At 52.9% G+C, this 18,871-nt stretch overlaps 1 protein-coding gene across 1 annotated transcript in view; it reads left to right on the forward strand.

The window, feature by feature from the left end:
• The window catches only part of SHB (SH2 domain containing adaptor protein B), a 134,242-nt gene extending 120,211 nt beyond the window's left edge, over positions 1-14,031 (forward strand). Inside the window, exon 6 of the mRNA XM_035016266.1 lies at positions 13,581-14,031. Coding sequence (XP_034872157.1) covers positions 13,581-13,764 — 184 coding nt within the window. The 3' untranslated portion in view covers positions 13,765-14,031. The remainder of the gene's footprint in view (positions 1-13,580) is intronic.
• The last annotated feature ends 4,840 nt before the right edge of the window (positions 14,032-18,871 follow it).

Raw genomic sequence — 18,871 nt, forward strand, 5'->3', positions numbered from 1 at the left:
CAGCCCATTCTCCAGCGCGCCTCCTGGCCTGCCAGTGCCGAGCATGCCCACTGACAGGCTGGGTGTCCCCCCCCCACCCCAGCCACACATGCAGTTTTTGCTCCCCTGAGAGCTCCCTGGTCCCCCAATTCCATTTCCAGCTGATTTTTAATTATGTCATATCAGCCCACATAAATCTGCCCGTGTGGCTTGCCCACCAGGGGAGGCTTTCCAACTGCCCGTCGGTCGCCAGGAAACCTCTCATGCCCCGGAACAGCTTCTCTGAGGCACTGGGTGGTCTCTCCAAATGAGAAAAACATTTCTATCCAATCATATTTCTGACATCTTGTTAATATGACTTGCTTAATAATATTTTTGCAAAAGCCATCTGGGAATGGCTTGGTTGGGGACTTGGGGAGGGCATATGGGTGCTGCAGGGACCATCCATGGTGACAGATACAGACCTCGCATCTGCCGTCAGTGAAAGGGCAGCAGCATGGAGAAGGATACAGCGGGGGCCCAGAAGCCCCGGGCCTGAATCCCCCACTGCTGCCCCTTGCATGAGGGTCACGCAGCAGGTGGCTTCACGGCTCCCAGCCTCCTGAGCCCAGAGGCTCAGGAACACAGTGGGAGGAAGGCAAGCTCTCTGTCAACTCAGAGGCTGTGCTAATGCAGGTGGGATTATTTGCAGAGCTTCTGTGCTTGCCCCAGGAAAGGATTGTGGTCTTACTTTGCTTCTAGCTAGGTAAATAACTCGAAGGCCCCCTGAGGAAATAACGATTAGCCCCCACTTAGAGGCATTTGGCAGGGCTTGAAGCAAATAGCTTCCTACAGTAAAATCCCAAGATGTGGGGTGGCTGTTCCCTAGACCTTCAGGCCCTTAAAGTCAGAAGGGTCTTGAATCATCAGGGTCAAGACCCTGGCTTTGGGATGGGAGAAATAGGCCCAGGGAGGGAAAAAGACCTCCCCAGAGTCCTGTGGCAAGTCGCTGGCAGAGCCCAGGTGCTGTCACCCTCTGAGCCCCACAGCGCTGTATTTTCTCCTCCCATTTTCTGCATAAGCGTTCTTGGTATTTGAGGCAGATTTATAAAAGCGGGTGTCAGATTTTATAGCTCTCGTCTTTGCTCCCACAGTTGAAAGGCTAAAACTATAAAACTGATGTTTTGCTGTGTATGAGTGTGTGTGGTGTCACACTCACTCACATGCACACGCTTCCACTTTGCTGGGGCGGAGGCCTCCCCACCCTGGTTCTTAGTGCCTCAAACCTTTTGTCCTGGGAGCTTCCCGAGTGAGCGGCCACTGTCTACTTTCCAGCCAGGGGTGATTTCTGCCACTTTCAATGCCTTTTTAACTTTTTTTAATACTACTTCGCCCAGGAGGAATATCAGAAACAATTGGTTTGGCAAAGCCAGCTTATTAGAAATGCTTTAATTAGAACTTTTTTTTTTTTCCTATTTTCCTTTTGAACGTGCACACGCTGCTCATGGTCCCAGGCAGCGTGGGAACCAGCCTGCCACGTTTCAGCAGACTTTCACGGCAGGGCCAACAAACAAGTCAGCTAGGGCTGTCAATGCTGTGATCCCACTGTGTGCCAGGCCTTTAACTGGGCAGGGAGACAAAGGCACGTCAGACTCTATGCTGGTAGTCTGGGCAAGGGGACAAGCAGGCAGGTGAGTGCTGCGGTATAGGGAGATGTGGCAGATAATAAGTGGAGGAGGAAGGAAGTTAAGTTTGACCAGGGGCATCTTGGAAGGCTTCCTGGAGGAGTTGGCATTGGATCAGGGCTGTGGAGGATGATTTTTTATTGAGAAGTAACAGAAGGTAGAAGGATGGTTAATTAAGTTTTGGATTGGAGGAGAGGTCTCTGCAGTATCCCTTTTTCCTCTGGTCCCAGCTGGAGTTTTCAGTTGTCCCTACCATGTGAGCCCTCGGACTCCCCAACCCCCGCCCAGGTGACCAACACTATTATGGACAGAGACATGCCTTAGAAACTCTGAAGTCCCGTCAGCTCTCTCCGGCTAGTCACAGCATCCCCACTTTGCCCTCAAGGAAACGGGCTCAGCCAGATGTGGCACTTCCCTGTGGCCACGCCAGCGTTCCACATTCCCAGGTCTTCGTTCTTTTGATCTCCCACTTTGCCAAAGGGCAGGCCGTGTGCCTGTCCTCCGCACTTGACACTGAAGGTGTATACCGCACCCAAGCTGGACGTAGCGTCCCAGGGAGAAATGCGCTTACACAGTGCCCAGCAGGCTCTTTGCAGCCCCAGGGACCTAGGAGAAGCTGACTGGAACGGGCCTCTGCAGAGTGTCCTCTGAGGCAGGCAGAATTATACCAATAACTGATGAAAAATGCGGGGCGGGGTAGGAGTTCTGACACCATGAGAGCCAGCAATCTGGGCACACCCAGATTTCAGACCCACAGTCTTCAAATGTTAGCATAATCCTGCTTGGACTTCATACTTTTGGGCCTGAAAAATACCTTTTCTGTCTTGAATTGTTCTAATCTTAACCAAAAAGTATTTATGAAGAAATAGGATGGACTGTTTTGCTTTTGTGGGAGTTGTGCTTTTAAAAAGCAATCAGTTCCATATAGTAAGTAACTTTTTGGAACCCAATTACTTGCAGCCATGCTGAAAAAAACTGTAATTAATGTGGTCAAATCCTAGCCAAATAATAAAATGAAAGCTTTGTTGTGTATCAAGGCAGAAATCAATTTCATTAGGGAGCAAAGAGCTGGAGATTTAATTTTGAGAAAATTCTCCACCCCGTGGGCAGAGGTTGTCAAGAAGCTGCCAGAATGAATGCCCAACACCAGAGGACTCACCCTCCAGAGCCCAGATTACTGAGGGCTGACTGACCTTTCAAAATTGCATTTGCAAACCTTCCGAGTGTAGCCAAAGCCAGTGGGCTTTTGCTTCTTAATGTTCTTGGACCTGGTGCTCCTTTTGGTTTTGGTCAGGAAGTGAATGTTATCTTCACCTGATAACACTTGCATGTCTATAAGATCCTTTCCTTTGGAACTTGGAGGACGTGGCCTCAGGAGGTCAGCAGACACCAGAAAGGAGATTAGCAAAGACCTGGGGTGTCCACATTGATGGTGGGGTCATATTCAGACAGCAGGGCTGAGGGCAAAGCTGGAAAGACCCACCAGGGACAATGCCCAGTTGCAAGACCCCAGTGCATGAGAGATAGTGAAGAGCAGGTGTGACCAGGATGGGAAAGGACAGGAGATTCTGCCCTGTAAGGACAACTGGAGAGAGAGAGCAGCCCCGGGTCTGTTCCTGCTTCTTCTGTCTTCTGGTCTCTGAGGGGCTTTCCTGGGGCAGAAGGAATGGCCATGGCCTGCAGGAACCGGAGCTTGGAGCTGAGGCTACGGCCAGTGAGCTGCACTAAGTCCAAGAAAGACTTTCCCATGGTCAGAGCCATCAAAGTTTGGAAGGGGTTGTCTCGGTAGGGAGTAAGCTCCCCAGTGCTGAGGGTAAGGGACAAAAGCTGGACAGTAAATGTTGTGAATATTACAAAGGTGTTTCCATCATGGGATAGAACTAGAATGGGGTGCTAAAACCTGAATGTACATCAGAATCTCTTAGCATATTAAAAGCAGATCTGGTTCTAGGGACGCCTGGGTGGCTCAGTCGGTCAAGCATCTGACTTTTGGATCAGGTCATGATCTCATGGGTCATGGGATCGAGCCCCACATCGGGCTTCATGCTCAGTGGGGAGTCTCCTTGAAAGAGTCTCTCCCTCTGCCCCTCCCCCCATCAAAACAAATAAGTAAATCTTAAAAAAAAAAAAAGACAGATCTGGTTGCAAAGAGGCCCAGGGAGCCTCAGGTTTAACAAGTCTCGAGGGACTGTGATGTGGGCATTCTGAGGCACATTTGAAGAAACTATGTTTGAGAAACATGCACTCCTCTTCCAGCCCTGGGATTCTGGGGCTTCTATAAGGAAGGTGAGTCCTTTTGTTTAATATCCAAGTAGTCATTCCTTCTTCATCATGAGGTGTGAGCATCTCCTACGTGCCAAGCTTTAAAGGTTTACAGGTTTGCAGGACCTCAGGGGTCCTCTAGTCCTGTCCCTTCATTGTAGAGATGGGGAAACTGAGGCCTGAGAGGGCAGGAGCCAGGGCTGGGACCAGATTCCTGATGTCTAGTACCGAGCTCTTTTCACTTGCTTTCAGTGGACTTCAGGGAACATTGAAAACTACTCCCCATTTCACAGATGAAGAAACTGAGGCCCAGATTCCAAGGACTGTTGGGAGTTTTTCCACTGAGAAGCACTATCATTTATATGGTTTGCAAAGGCCCTTGGCCAGGATGTTTGGGTGGCTTGCAGTCAGCCGTGTGCCTTTGAAATTCCAGAGAGGAGAAAACTACTCTCAGGTTAGGGGCAGGGTCACTGAGCAGATGGATCTGTTTTAACTTGTAGTCTTTAAAGAACCCTCTGGATTTTCTTTCTTTACTTTTTTTTTTCTTTTTTGAAGCAAAACTGTAGGTTGGATCAGGTGCTTTGTGGGCAAGTCCCTTCCCTTGCTGTGCTAATGGATGCCCTCTGTCAGTAAGCAAGGGAAGCCCCCACCAGGACAGGAGTTGGGTTGGGAGGATAGTAGGGGCCAGCCCCATGATTTAAGGAGAAGGATGAGATTCAGGGTGTGGATGATTGCTGCTTCCCTCCTCCTCTCTGACGCCTCCCACATCCTCACCCTCCACTTTGCCATACCCTTTCCCTGCTGACGAGAGCCTATAAAGGCTACTGGTGGTGGCCAAGCATCCCCTACACCTGATGGCATGGGGGAATTCCAGCCCCTGATTCACTTAGAGCAAACCTCCACCCCCTCTGGGCCTCTAAATCATCTGTAAAATGAGGGCAGAGAACCAAATAGTCTCAAAAGCCTCTGCTTGGTATCTGTCTGCCTCAGAAATGGTGAATACAGAACAATACACATCATAGGTACTTAATAAATACCACAGATCGTGTATGACCAGTATTTTTTTTTTTAAGATTTTATTTATTTTAGAGAGAGCGCTAAAGAGCACAAGCAGGGGGGAGGGGCAGAGAGAGAGGGAAAAGCAGACTCCCCGCTGAGCAGGGAGCCCAGTGTGGGGCCTGATCCCAGGACTCTGGGATCATGACCTGAGCCGAAGGCAGACGTTTAACCGACTGAGCCACCCAGGTGCCCCGGACCAGTGTTTTTTAAGCACAGAAATGTCCTCATCTTTCCTATTCTGTTTTCATGTGGAGCCCTGTGTGTAACAATGTGCTTTTGAGAGTGCTATGAAATACCACTTGATGTTTGGGGAAATTGATGTCAGGGAAGTATACCCTTCCCAGTGTCACCCAGTGACAGAGCCGGGGCCAGAACCTAGGCCTCCTACCCCAGCTGGGTGGGCTGCCCAGCTGGAGGAGGTGGTCCTGCAGCCAGGAGTCTGCCTGGCCATCCATGGCTTCTAGGCTGCCAACATGGCAATGAACGATAGACCAGACAGACGGGAAGACACATTCACTGCTCAGCCCAGACCGCGTGGAGCCAGCAACACAAACCAGATGGGCAGTAACTTGTACGCAGCTCCTACAGAGCGGGTGGAAACAAAGCCATGTCAGAACCCCGAGCCTCAGCACCTGCCAAACTTGCTCATGCACTGCCCAGCTCAGACCTCAGACAGCCCTTGCGGGGGGCTGGGGGATGAAAGCTCCATTCCACAGATGCAGAAGCTGAGGCCGAGGGAGCCACAGCTCGGTGTGGCAGGAGAGGGACTCAGACCCAGGTCTGGGGGACCCTGAGTCCACAAGCGGTGGTTCCTTCAGGAGCTCTCCTGCTTTCCTTGTGCCCCTCTGAGTCCTCTCCTCAGCCGCCGGTGCTCACAGCTGCCTTTGCCCACCACCTGCCTGGTCCCTGTTCCGGAGCTTCCTTCAGGCTGGCATGTCCCCCTGATCTGCTGGTTGGGGGGTGGGGTTGGGCCTTGAAACAGCTCGGAGCCCTTTGCAGCCAAGCTCTTTGGCCAGTTCTGTGTTGTGTCTCAAGCCCTCAAATGTGGAGCCAGACAACCTAACCTTTTTTATCAGGCGTTCACACTTCACTCACAAGGACGTTCTCACTTACCCTCATAACTACTGTGGGGGGGACTCTCGTTATTCCCATTTCATAGATGCAGATTTTTAGGCACTGGAAAACAGTGAGTGTTGGCTTTAACCTCTTGCCGCTGGAAGTTGGGGCTGGACGATTCTTTGTTGTAGGGGCTGTCCTATGTGTTGTAGGGTTTTGAGCAGCACCCTGGCTTCCACCCAGATGCCAGCAGCACCTGAGTTTCCAGGCATTGCTGGATACCCCCCCAGAAGGGGTAAACTCACCTCGGTGGAGAAGCACTGCTCCGAGCAGAGTGTGGGCTGGGGAGGGCTTGTCCCGGCAGATGGAGACCACTCTGGGCCGAATGCATTCTGTCCATCTGTGGGCACAGGCGTTAGGACTGCTTTTGTCATCGTGCCGTCCCTAAGCCTGAGGATCTGCTGTGCCCAGCACTCTACTGGTCTTTCTTCCTACATGAGGGTAGCCGTCCTGCCCTGCCTTAGTCCTCCTGCCTGCTGCTGGGCTGGCCCCCACCACCTAGAGATGTCCCTCACTGGCTTGAGAACTTTAGTGCCAGAGAGACCTCCTCCACCTTTTCCAAATGGGGACACTGGGACTTGCCCAGCCAATGACATCAGTGGGATCAGAGTTTGAACTCAGGCCGGTCTGACTTTGGTCCAGCCACCCTGCCAACCCCACCTGTCCTAAACACAGAAAGGCATTCGAGTTCCTAGAAAAGTCTTCACTTAGAAGTAAAAGGGGAAACCTAACAGAACAGGCTAGACAGTCTTGCCCCTTCCCAAAGCTCTCACATTTCATACATGTCAGCCCCACCCCTGCCTCCACCCCTCCTCCTACAGTCTTCATGTATGCTTGGCTGAGCCTGAGGACCGCTGGGAATACTGAACAAGGGGCCTGCAAAAGTCACCTGGCCTGACCCCCAGGCATCATTACCCTCCTGCTTTCACACCTCCAGTAACGGGAGGCTCACTCTCTTGTCAGCCTTGATCCTTCAGATCCTCCTGTCTAAACTTTGTTAGTCTTCTCCTGAGAAAATTGCCCAAAATGGATTCATTTTGGCCTACCTGCTGCTTTGTGTGGCACAAAGCAAACGTTATGCCTCTCCATGTTTGCTGGGAGAGGCACCTGCCACCTCTCCTGCTTGCAGATGGCTCTTTGTCATGATTTACTGAAGGGCCTCACCCTGAGCCACCCGCTTAGAGCTTGAGAAATGCCCAGGCGGCCCAGGAAGGCTAATCGCTGCTGATGCATTTATTGAAAGTCTAATTATTTGGTTGTAAATCAAGTCGTTGGGCTCAGCAGCATTTACATTTAGACGTTTGTTCGCCATAACTTGGCACGTGCATCTTAGGCTTATCACTGTGAAGGCTATTTCCGAAGGCAGTAGGCGGCATGCAGGTATTTGCCACGTGACCTTTTAAGCTCCCAGCTCCCTTGACTCCTAGACCATGTCAGCTGGAGGGAGCCTCCGGTCCTCCAGCTCCATGCACTGCAGTTGGAGACCCCCATCACACGGGTAGAAGAGCTCACGTCCTGGCCCTTGGGCTCAGAACACCTTGATGTCCTGTTGCTGTGACCCAGACAGCTTGCTTCTCCCTCCTCCAGCCCTTGGTCCTCTCATCTGTGCCGTGGCTGTCATGCAGGTAATGGCAGCCCTCGCAGCATCTTGCTGAAGCCACGGGTTGGTCCAGTTGTGGACCGAGGGGCACTGCTAACACGGTCGTACATCTTGCGTGCCCGGCTCCGGGCCCCTTGCTGGAAGGTCCCAGCATCTGCGGATGCTAGCCTGCACACAGTAGGCCCTCGGGAGATGGCAGCCAGGTTTCTGTCCCCTGAGGCACTTGAGTTCTGACTATTTCTTTCCCACCTGGCCCAGGCCTCTCACAGCGTGTTTCTCTGGAGTGGCTACACACTGCTCACAGGTATGGTGACAAGAATTTCTGTGTAGACACATACCCAGCAACAGATCCAGTCTTGCTGGAGGTCAAAGAGAAGCTAGGAGGGGAGCAAACGTTCTGAATCAGAGCCATCTATCTGCTTGCAGAGGTAGCATTGCCAACTGCCAGGCGGAGTTAGGGCAGGAACAGCCTTTTTGCAGGCCCCTCGGAGGCCACGATGGTAGGAGGTACCTTGCCGTGGTCACCCTCCAGGCCGGCTCCCTCACCCAGGGTCACAACAGATCAGCGTTAGGGGCCAGGTGTTTTGTTTTGGGGGTTTTTTTTAAAAAGATTTTTATTTATTTGAGAGAGTGAGAGAGATCACAGAGGGAGAAGCAGACTTGCCGCTGAGCAGGGAGCCAGACGTGGGGCTCGATTCCAGGACCCTGGGATCATGACCCGAGCTGAAGGCAGACGCTTAACCAGCTGAGCCACCCAGGAGTACCACCTACCCCCGCACTGATTCAGCACAAACATCTGTGTCCGTCTCTGCCCCAACAGAGGCCTGGGCTCTGTGGCTGAACACTGGTTGGCGTTGTGCTCACAGAGGGCAGGGGAACTGCAACACTTCATCCCCTGAGAATCATCCTGCAACCAATTGTTGAGGGTATTTCAAATGCCCAGGAAGACCATGGCTTTAGGAGGGAACTTGTCTCCTATTTGTATCTCCTATTTCTTGAGGCCTAGGCAGGGGGCACTGGCTGGCTCAGTTGCCCCCGGAAGGATTTCTTATAGAAACTGGGGGAAAGAGGGGTTTGACCCATTCTTCCTTGTGACCTCCCTCAGGCAAGACTTCTCTTTCTGACCTCTGGGTGCCGCTCATGGCTCTGCCCCTCACTAAGCTTGCTCAGCTGGTCCTCACTGGCTGTCCTAGCTTTCCCAACAGAGCAGCTACTGTATCCGGCCTTGGGGGCAGTGGTTTCTACCCTGGCTGGGCCACACTGAGGGACAGGGCAGGACAGCCACCGGCCTGCCCTCAGAAGCTTACAGTCCAGAGGGAAGGATATGTAGGGCCTCGTTGCTGGCTCAGGACAGACCCTCACTAGATAGCTGATGGCTGGATGGATAATGGACGGATGGACCAAGTACCCAACTGTGGGCCAGGTAGGTGCCGAGGGCCCGGAGGGAAGTAAAGCTTGGCCTACTGAGGAACGTCACAATGAACAGAGAGGATTCTTGACCTCAGGAGCTCATAGAGCTGCAGGGAACCCACGTCTCAAGGCAGAAGGAGTCCAAAGGCCCACGTAGACACCTGGATCCATCTGGTTTGGTGGCTGAGCAGGGGAAGATGAGGCTGCAGTGGTAGCTTCAGATCCCTGAACGCTTACCTCAGGCTAAGAAGAGAACATAGGCTTTAGAGTTGGATAGCCATAGTGAAATCCCAGCCTCACCATGTCCTGTGGAACTTGGCATCGGTTTTCCCATCTGTAAGCAGTGGTAGTTACACCAACTTCGCGTTGCTGTGGGCTTACATGAGCTAACACGTAGCACCAGCTCAGCTCCATGCCTGCTGCACACTGGGGGTGTGAGCAGCGTGGGTCACCTTCCTTATGTGGTGGCACTGGGGAGCCATGGTTAGCTCTGAGCCGAGGGACAGTGTTCTGAGCATCTCTGTCAAGGGAGCGGTTCCCCAACCACCTTTCAGCAGAGGGGAACCAGAGCTCCTCGCTGTGTGTAGATTCCTGTAACCAGGTCCTACATGCTAGTCCCAAAAGGCAGTTTCCTTGCCTTCTTCTACATAAATATTATATGCAAGTATTTTTAAGTCATTTCATCATGAAAAGAAGCGATTTAACATAACTATTACTCAGAATTCTTCATGAAATATGCATCAAGCAATTAGGTCTAAAAGCGAGAGGTGAGGCCTTGTACCCTGCTCGGGCCGGCAGCTGCGGGCTGAGTGATGTTTTATTAAAGCCCGTGATTATGAGACGAGATGGGGCCTGTTATTAGGCCCGGCACACCAGGCACGTTTGATAATCCTGGTGATGAGGAGGTGCTTTTTGTGATGTTAATGAGCGATCTAAACGCGGTGACAGCCCCAGCACCCCCAGCCTCTGTCAGCCATACATGACTCATTAGACAGGTCAGCCACCAGAGACACCCCTAATTGTGACTTTGCTCTCGGAAGATGTCCTATCAAAGGAGGCAGGACTGATGCAGGAGCCTGGCGGGCGGTAGCAGCCTGTCCAAGCTCCCTGGATGCAAGGGCTCTGGGTTCTGGCTGCAGCTACAGCCCACCTTGCTGTATGCCTTGGGCCAGAGTGTTGCTCTCTCCAACCTCAGCTTCCTCCCAAGTTCCCCAAGAGGGTGAGAGGAGATGGTCCCCAGGTGGCTTCTAGCTCCAGAAGCTCTGTCCAGAGCAGGCACAGCATCCCCAGGCATGCTGGTCATCTGATGCACATTATGTTCTCCCTAGAAATTCTCATTTTTTTTCTCTTCTCATGCTAGACGTCTTCTGTGCTGAGTTGGGAGTCATTAAAGCCATCCCTTCCCAGCTGTTTTTAAAACTTTAGCTATTGCTGGGTAACATCTCACTCATGGGGACCTTGTGGCTCACTGATCAGGATGTATTATTATAACACATCTCTTAGGTGTGTGTTGACAAGGTTTTACCTGACCTTTTCGTGAGTCAGAGTTTGACAGATTGTCTCAAAAAGCAAGCCTGCTCACCCCTCAGGGCCTGCCAACCCCATGTAATGGGTCACCACCCTGTCCCCATAGCTGGGAGCTTCAGCAGTCAGGACAGGCCATCCCCAATGCTTGGGATGACCTTTCCGTGCCAACCCTGTCCTGTCTGGCCCACCATCAGCTCTGTGGGGTAAGCACCTGGGGACTGAGGCCAGAGTCAAGGAGTCTCTTGTGCAGGTCTAATGTCTCTCCCCTACCACCTTGCCTGGCCTCATGTGGAGTGTAGAGGGCTAAGTAGGATTCTTGCTTAGAGCCGGATGGTACTGAGGTCAGGAGCATGGACCCTGGGAAAGGCCCAGCAAGGAGGGGAGCAGCCCCACTGCTGATTGCTGTGTGAGGCTGGGTTGGCCACCTTCTGCCTGAGCCTCGGGGCTCAGCATACAGCCTGGATCACAGAAGTGCTCAAGAAACATTGTGCTGACCATTCGGGCCAGTGTCCCATGAGAATAAGACGGGGCCATGGGCAGCAGTGAAATGGGGCATGAGACTGCCTCCAGGCCCCTTCCTGCAGGACGCCTTCACAGAGTGGGCAACAAATTATGCTTATACATGTGGGATCCAGGACCTTAGGCCCAGAAGCACTCTCAGAGGTCATCCAGTTAGCCTCTCCCACAGATCAGTGGATGCAGGGACAGAGCCCAGCACCCCCAAAGGACTGCCTCAGGTCCAGCGAACCATGCGGCTTCTGCCTCTGATTCTGTCAGCTGTTCTCACCATTCCTGCCCACTTCCCTTGCTGCATGTTTTAAGAACGGCCACTGTAAAAATGTCCCATTAAACCATATGAGTTACTTCCCTTAACCTCCTTAAAAATTAAATCCGCTCCTCCTGCAACTTCCTACCTGTGTTGCGGGCACAGCTGTGACATTCTGACTGGGCCTGCGGCGAACACATCCTACGCTTTGCACCCCAGCTCTAGATGTGTGACAGTCATTAAAGCCCAGTGGTCTGGCACCCAAAACATCGCCCCGCGCGAGCCACTCACACAGAGACGCACGACCGTCCCCGGCCACACGCGCTCCGCTCCGCCGCTCACCTGCTCCAGCCCGTGCTCTGCCCGTCACACCCCTTCTCCAGGTGAAGGAGCTGAGCGCTTTGTAACTAGTCCCAGTTTCCTTCGCCACACAATTTCAGCACTTCGTTCAAGCAATTCCCGTCCTTTCCAGGCTGGCCCAGCCCTGTGCTCTCTCCAGTGTGGTGGGTAGCTAGTCTTCGCCTAAGTGGGGTTGCACCTTTCTCACGTGGTGCACACCGCTTCCTTTTAACAGCTGAAGCAAGCGCACCTCCTGCTTTGCAGACGTGTCGAGGCAATTCTCCAATGAAATGACCCTTCGCTGAGGAGCAGAACTTGCCACAGGCTCTGTAATTAGAACATTGTCAGCCTTAAAAAATCTTGATTTAAATTTTAGTTCTTTACAGGAATTACTCTCTCTTGAAACATAATTGCTCTTGGAACGATTTCCTTTAAGCTGAGGGTGATATCTCTAAATACATTATTATGAGCAGATGTATTGCTCAGTGCCCGCACTTCATTAAGCATTTGCTCTGTCATTTGAAAATGGTCCTGGAGTCCAAATTGACAGATTAATAGAGCAGGCGCTGGTGAGCGTGTGGAGCCCAGTCCTGCCTGGAAAAGATGCGTGTGAGCCCTCCACTGCCCCTGTGGGGGCTGCTGGAGCAAGAGAGCTGGAGCTGAGAAGCCTGCAAACTTGTGTCCACATGGAGCTCGGCCTCGCCAGCCTCTCGGCCTTGGTGTCCTGGAAGCCAGGCCCCCAGGGCTGGTCCCAAGTTCTCAGTGCCAAGGGACAGGGTCTAGAGAAGGCAGCAGGAGGTCAGAGTCCCAGCTCTCTCACTAAGTGACAAACATGAGGTAAATTGGACTGTGCTTTGGAAACCAAGCGTCAGCAGATGTGGCAGCAACATCATAAAAGGCCAGGCTTGGAGCTGAGTGGACAGGGAGAAGGCGGCTCGGACAAAGGCAGATTGAGTGAGTGATCCGATGTGGCCAGAGACCTGGGTGGGAGGTGGGAGGGGTCTGCTCCGGCCAGGCGGAAGCAGTGTGGCCATTGCCATCCGAGAACTGTGCCACCCCAGTGTGCTGATATAGCTAGCAGGCTGCATGGGGCACAGGGACTGGGCCTGCTCTGGGGAACTCTCAGGAATTGGGAAGATAAGTAATTGCAGTTCAACCAAGTAAGTGCTGATAGAGGCATGAGTATGCTCAATGCAGTCAGAGGAAGAAAGGAGCCCTACTTGTGGGAGCCTGGAAGACTTCCTGGCAGAGGAAACACTCAGGTTGGGCCTTGGAGGAGGAGGCCGAGTTCACTGAGCAGACGGAGGAAGCCCAGAGAAGAGAGTGCCTGCATGGGGCAGAGCTGGGGGAAGAACACAGGTTCTCACCACATTCCATTGGCTAAAACTAGTTACGTGTTTGCAATGGCTGCAAGGGAGGCTGGGAAATGTAGTCCCTGGCTGGGCCACCCCTTCCTAGTGACAGGAGAGTACTATGGAAAGGGGAGCATCCATTTCTGGAAAACAGCTCACCTGTCATCCCTGCGGCACTGTTTCCTCATCTGTAAACTGGGGGTGATGACCTGTCCTGCACGCTTGTCAGGGAATTGGGGACTTACACATACATTGCGCCTGTCATGCAAGCCTTAAATACTTGCGTGTATCAGCAATAGGAAGAGGAGCCGAGTCTGGGGGTTTGTTTTCCTGAGGAAGCTCTCGAGGTCCAGAAGACTCTCCAGCAGTGTGTGTTGCTGGTTCCTAGTCCATGCTGGGCTTGGGGGAGCTGAGATGCAGCTACATTTCATCTGGGCTTGAGCAGCATGGCTGTTTCAGCCTTTGTCACTCTGCAGATCCTAGTAACCTCTGTGTTTTATTCACAGGAGCAACCAGGGCTTTATGCACATGAAACTGGCCAAAACCAAAGAGAAGTACGTTCTGGGTCAGAACAGCCCCCCGTTCGACAGTGTCCCGGAAGTCATCCACTACTATACCACCAGAAAGCTGCCCATCAAAGGGGCCGAGCACTTGTCCCTCCTCTACCCGGTGGCTGTGCGGACCCTCTGAGTGGACCGGCCCCACACAGCTCTGTGACAGGGCCCAGACTTGGAGGAGCCAGAGGCCCCCGCCCACCAGCCCGGCCAGTTGCGGGCCGCGTCCGACTTGTCGTGTGTATGGTACTAGTACGCACACCACTGCATGTCTCTAGAATGCTGTTGCCACTCACGGGGGCTGGAGAAAGCCTGGAGAAAGCCAGAAGGACAGTCAGTGCGCCACCCCAGCCCCCACCCCCACCCCCTCCTCGAGTTTCTGTGAATTAAAATATTTGCAAATCCAAAGAGATGCCTTCCAGGATGAACAAAGGAGAGCAGCTCCAGAGGGGCGAGGGGCGAGGGGCGAGGGGCGGGGCGGGAGCTCCCTGGGTTGCAGCTCTTTGTTCTCCAGCTGTCACGAGTTCACACCTGTGGGAGGGGGCACAGTTTCCCACCAGGGCCCTCCTGGTGCTGGGTGACAAATGCAGGTGCTCTGAGAGCCCAGAAGACCCCAGGAGTCCCGCCTCCTCTCTGGTGTGTGTGTGTACGTGTGAGTATGAGCACCTACGTGAGAGAACATGGTCACACACAGATGTGAGTAAGCCCACTAATCCACTTTTAGTCACTTCAGTGTAATCATTAGGAGATCTTCAAGGAATCATTGTGCAGTCACAAAGAGGATTCAATTATTTATGAATAGGGTGTGTAAATAAAATAGTCATTTAATATATATTCTTATCCTCTTTTTTTTGTTTTTAAATACACCACAGAGGGTCTGAGGGGGAGCACTGCTGGTTTCATTCCCAGAGCAAGGTATGTCTCTGGGTACGTGTGGTATGACAGGCCGTGGCGGCGGGGGGCAGAGCCCTCAGCTCAGGGCTGAGGTAGTCAGTGGAGCAGAGGGGTTTTCTTTGCCCCCTGAGAGCCAGCCTGCAGGAAGGTGCAGCCATGCCCTGCATTCAGGCTCCAGCAGAGGTAGCCTCGGGTGCTGACCCACGGGCCAAGCTCTCCCTTCTGCCTACCACAGACCAGTGATGGCAGGTCTGCACAGCACCCAGCAGTCCACAAAGGGCTCCTCCATCATCTGGTCACTGCCGCCCTGTGAGGCATTTAATGTGGGGAAAGGGTGGCACCGAGAGGGAAAGTAACCTGCGCAAGGTCACATAGCTCATAAGCAGAAGAGGCCCTTGAGCCCAGACTGGCAGGCTCCAAGGCCAGTGCTTGGCTCTCCACGGCCTCGCTGTTACCCTGCTCCTGGGGGAAGACAAATCCTGACCTCTCGGGGGACCTGGAGTTCTCTTGCTCATCTACACCGCTTCCCACAGATACGAACACACACATTGCCACACCCCACCTCTATCTTACCTCTGTCCTTGACTGGAGCAGGGGTTCTTCCCACACCTTCAGGTTCTTCCCACATTCTTTAGGGCAGACCCTCCTAAGGCTGTGAGGTTGCTGGCTCTTAGCTCCCCCTCCATCCGCTCCCACTCACGCACCTCCACGCTGTGGTTAAATGCTGGTGGAAGAAATAGAAGACTCCGGGGTGCCTGGGTGGCTCAGTCGGTTAAGCATCTGACTCAGTTTCGGCTCAGCTCATGGTCTCAGGGTCGTGAGATCGAGCCCTGCGTGAGGCTCTGCACTCAGCATAGAGTCTGCTTGTCTTTCTTCCTCTGCTTCTCCCCCCTGCTTGTGCGTGTGCTCTCTCAAATAAATAAAATCTTTTAAAAAGAGAAAGAGAAATAGAAGAGTCCCACCCAGCAGCATGACAGACACAGCTTCCATCTACCGACAGAGGTACAAGGGTCCAAATAATGGCATGAGTTGCAGTGTCTTTCTACCTGCCTCCCTGCCACACAATATCTCGCCCTCAGCATTTTGTCTCAGAACACAACCTCCAGCCACTAACAGGCCGCGCCTTTCTACCTGCCCAGCTGATCTGAATGGAATGGAAGCTTGGTGACCATAGTCCCCAGCACAAGGGGCTGAGTTCAAACATCACCAGCAGTTCTAGACATTCAGTACCGCCCGGGGTTCAGAGATGCTTCTGGCACACTGTTCACATGCAGCCTCAGAGGCCCAGCGAAGAGAAAGGACTCGCTGCAGCCGCCTGTCAAACCAGGCAGAGCAGGACTGAGAGCCATGCCCCTTTAGGGGGCTGCCGTGGATTGCCAAGGTTTGTGGCCAAAGCTGTTTCCTTGGCAACCGGTCTTTCCGCCCAGTCCAGCCCTTGGGTCATCCTCCCCGGGGCTGTGGGTCTCGGCAGCCCCTCCCGCCTGCGGATCCCACAGGCCGAACTGCCTCATGATTACCACTTAGGCCACGGCCTGGGTCTGGTCTCCAAAGACGCCATCCTGACTTTTGTCGTTTTGCATTTTCCCAGACATCCTTTGAGGCAAGAGAGTACCTGGAGTGATTCACATTTCTCTCTCCCTCTCTTTTTCTATCTTTTTTAGTGAATGAGAAAATGAGTGAGGAATTGGCACTTGTCCAAACACGTGCCAAAGGAGACTGGATCCCAAGGATCCACTTAGAGGCTGGGGACATGGGAGCAGCCCCTCAAGCTGAGGTGGGGTGAGCCAGCATTAGCTTTCTCCCCCACCCACCGGCCCAGATGCCCCCGGGGCACTCCGAGGCTGCAGGCTGGGGCAGTACGGGAGCTGTGGGAACCTTCTCGGTAGACATTCTTCCACAACAAATTCCTCGTCAGAAAAGGCTCTGTGCCTGTCTGAGGAGGAGCTAGGTTGCTTTGCTGTTGACTTTGCTCTTTTAAGGGATTCCTGGGTCCTCCCGCCTTCCCCCCTTCCCCCTCCCCCCCCATCTTCCTGAAGTTTCCCTGGGAGGTCCAACCTCCAGTAGCCTTAGGGACAGAGGCCGGCAGAGGAGCCAGCTTACAGGATGGGAGCTGCCAAAAGGAATTTTTGCCTTAATTTTACGAACCTCTCCCTCTTCTTCCTCTAATTGTGACCATTTCCTCTGTCGGTGTGTATTCATGTTTTCTTGGATATCTAACAATTGAAACGGCTTTTCCCTTTCAGAAACGTTCACATTCAGGTTACTGGCATTGCTTTGGTTTTGGTTTTGGCTTTCTTTTTTTTTTTTCATCTGCTGCCAATTAATGGAAAAAATGAGCTGGATTTCTTTGAGAGGAAAAAAAAAAGCCTCCCTGCCACACAATATCTCGCCCTCAGCATTTTGTCTCAGAACACAACCTCCAGCCACTAACAGGCCGCGTTGCTCAGAGCCACAGGACTGGGTTGTTTTGTTTTGTTTTTTTCTTTCTTTCCCTTCTTTGCTGGCCTCATTATTGACCATAATGCCCTTACCACTTCAGCAGCTCTATCCTTGAGCCCTGAGGGGTCAAGGGCCTTTTTGGCAACCCCCAACCATAGATGGTGGCCACAGAAAGAAAGGAGGCTTTGTGGGGAGAAAGGGCCCACCTGCCTGTCAGGAGACAGCTTCATGGAGCAACCTTTCTAAGGAAAATGGTGAAAAGGGTCTGGGGTTTCGGGAAGGTGGGGCCAAAAGGAGCTGAGCTATGCATCCCCTCCCAGGGCAGCTCAGGGCTGGTGCCCCTCTGTGGCCAGTGAGCGAGCAAAGAGGAATCCTTATCTAGCTTCTAGCAAGGGCCTCATGTCAACAGGTAGAGCCCTTGGCAAGCATTCTGCTTCTACTGCGATCACAGGACCTGGAGATTCCCTTTTTAAGATTTTAACCTCAAGCTCTGGCAAGCTCTCCAGGACACTCTCTCAAAAGCGGTTGATGTCTCTTGTTCAAGGGCCTAGCAGGGACAGACGGCCAGGCTTGCCATTTGCTCTCACAGGCCCTAGGGAGACCTGGCAGACGGAGCAGGCTGACATTGGAATTGGCCCGTAGATGCCCATGAAGCATCCCGGCTGGATCGGGCGGCCATCCAGCAAGCTGCCATGTCTGTCTCTTCACCCTTCCGGATTTAGTTACCAGCACAGACCGAATGGACCAAGATGTCCAGAAGGAGCCAGCTCAGCCCAGAACCTTAGCTGTCGGAGCAACCTTCCAGAACCCCATGGAGATCCACTCAGGTGCCTCTGGGGCACGGGTAGCAGCCCTCAGCCTATCCTTCCCCTCTCTTCAGGGCTGTGGGTCACTGCCAAGAGGCTGTGCCAGCCACCTACTGCTAAAAAAGTGTCCTGTAAAGCTCTAATTCTGTGTGATAAGCTGTATAATAATGTATATTTAATGTGAAGTTTTAACATACAGTTGTCTTGTTTAAATGGACCTCATTGAGCACACGTGTGTTATTTCTTTGTAATGCAACCGTGTGCCCTAGAAATCTAGTTTGATTGCCTTCTGCTTGCAGAAGCTGAGGTTCTGCCATCATCCCCCAAAGGTGAATTGTTATAGGAAAAACAGAACCTCCTGCTTCCTAATTAAGAGGAAGATAGAGCCCTAATGAGCTCGTTAAATGAAAACAAATTAATTTGTTCAGCAAACATTTGTTGAGTGCCTGCTAGTACTCGGACCTGGTGGATACACAGGAGAATGAGACCCAGACCCGACCCTCAGGAAGTTTCCACTGGGGGGCAAAAACAGGTAGCTACACATGGTGTAATAGGATGGGGCCAGGAGCTGAGGGGGCCCAGATGGGGGAATTGAATCTGCCTGCAGTGGTCAGCAAAAGGGCCTTGAAGGATGAGGGCTGGGTGTTCCAGGCAGAGTAACAGGTGCCGGGATCATCCTGGAGGGTGGAATGGGCCGGCAGGGTGCAGCCTGCCGCGGCAGGAAATGACAAGGCTGCTGGGTCTCTGAGGCTTCATCCTGTGGAGGCAGAAGAACAGAGCAGGGCAAGGGGAGGGGCCTTCCTTCGTCTTCTCTAGTCAGGAAGCAATTCCCTGAAGACTTGGGAGGTGCTGGCCTCCTGTTTTCTGGAGGGGGTGATTACCAAAGGAGAGGCACAGGGTCTCCCATCATTTGCCCTCACCCTAGCAGCATGATGACGTCATCATGCAGCCTGAGGTAGGAAGGGCGAGGGAGGGTCTGCGCCCAAGCCCACCCGACAACGATCAGCACCTGTGGAGTGGCCCCTGCCCCCCCCCCCACCTCACCATGTAGGAACTCAGGCCTCTCCTGCCCCTCTCTCCCAAGGACACGGCCCTCTGCCCCCC

This window comes from Mirounga leonina, unplaced genomic scaffold, assembly GCF_011800145.1.
Source record: "Mirounga leonina isolate KUSES-001 unplaced genomic scaffold, KU_Mleo_1.0 Mir_170, whole genome shotgun sequence".
NCBI lineage: Eukaryota > Metazoa > Chordata > Mammalia > Carnivora > Phocidae > Mirounga > Mirounga leonina.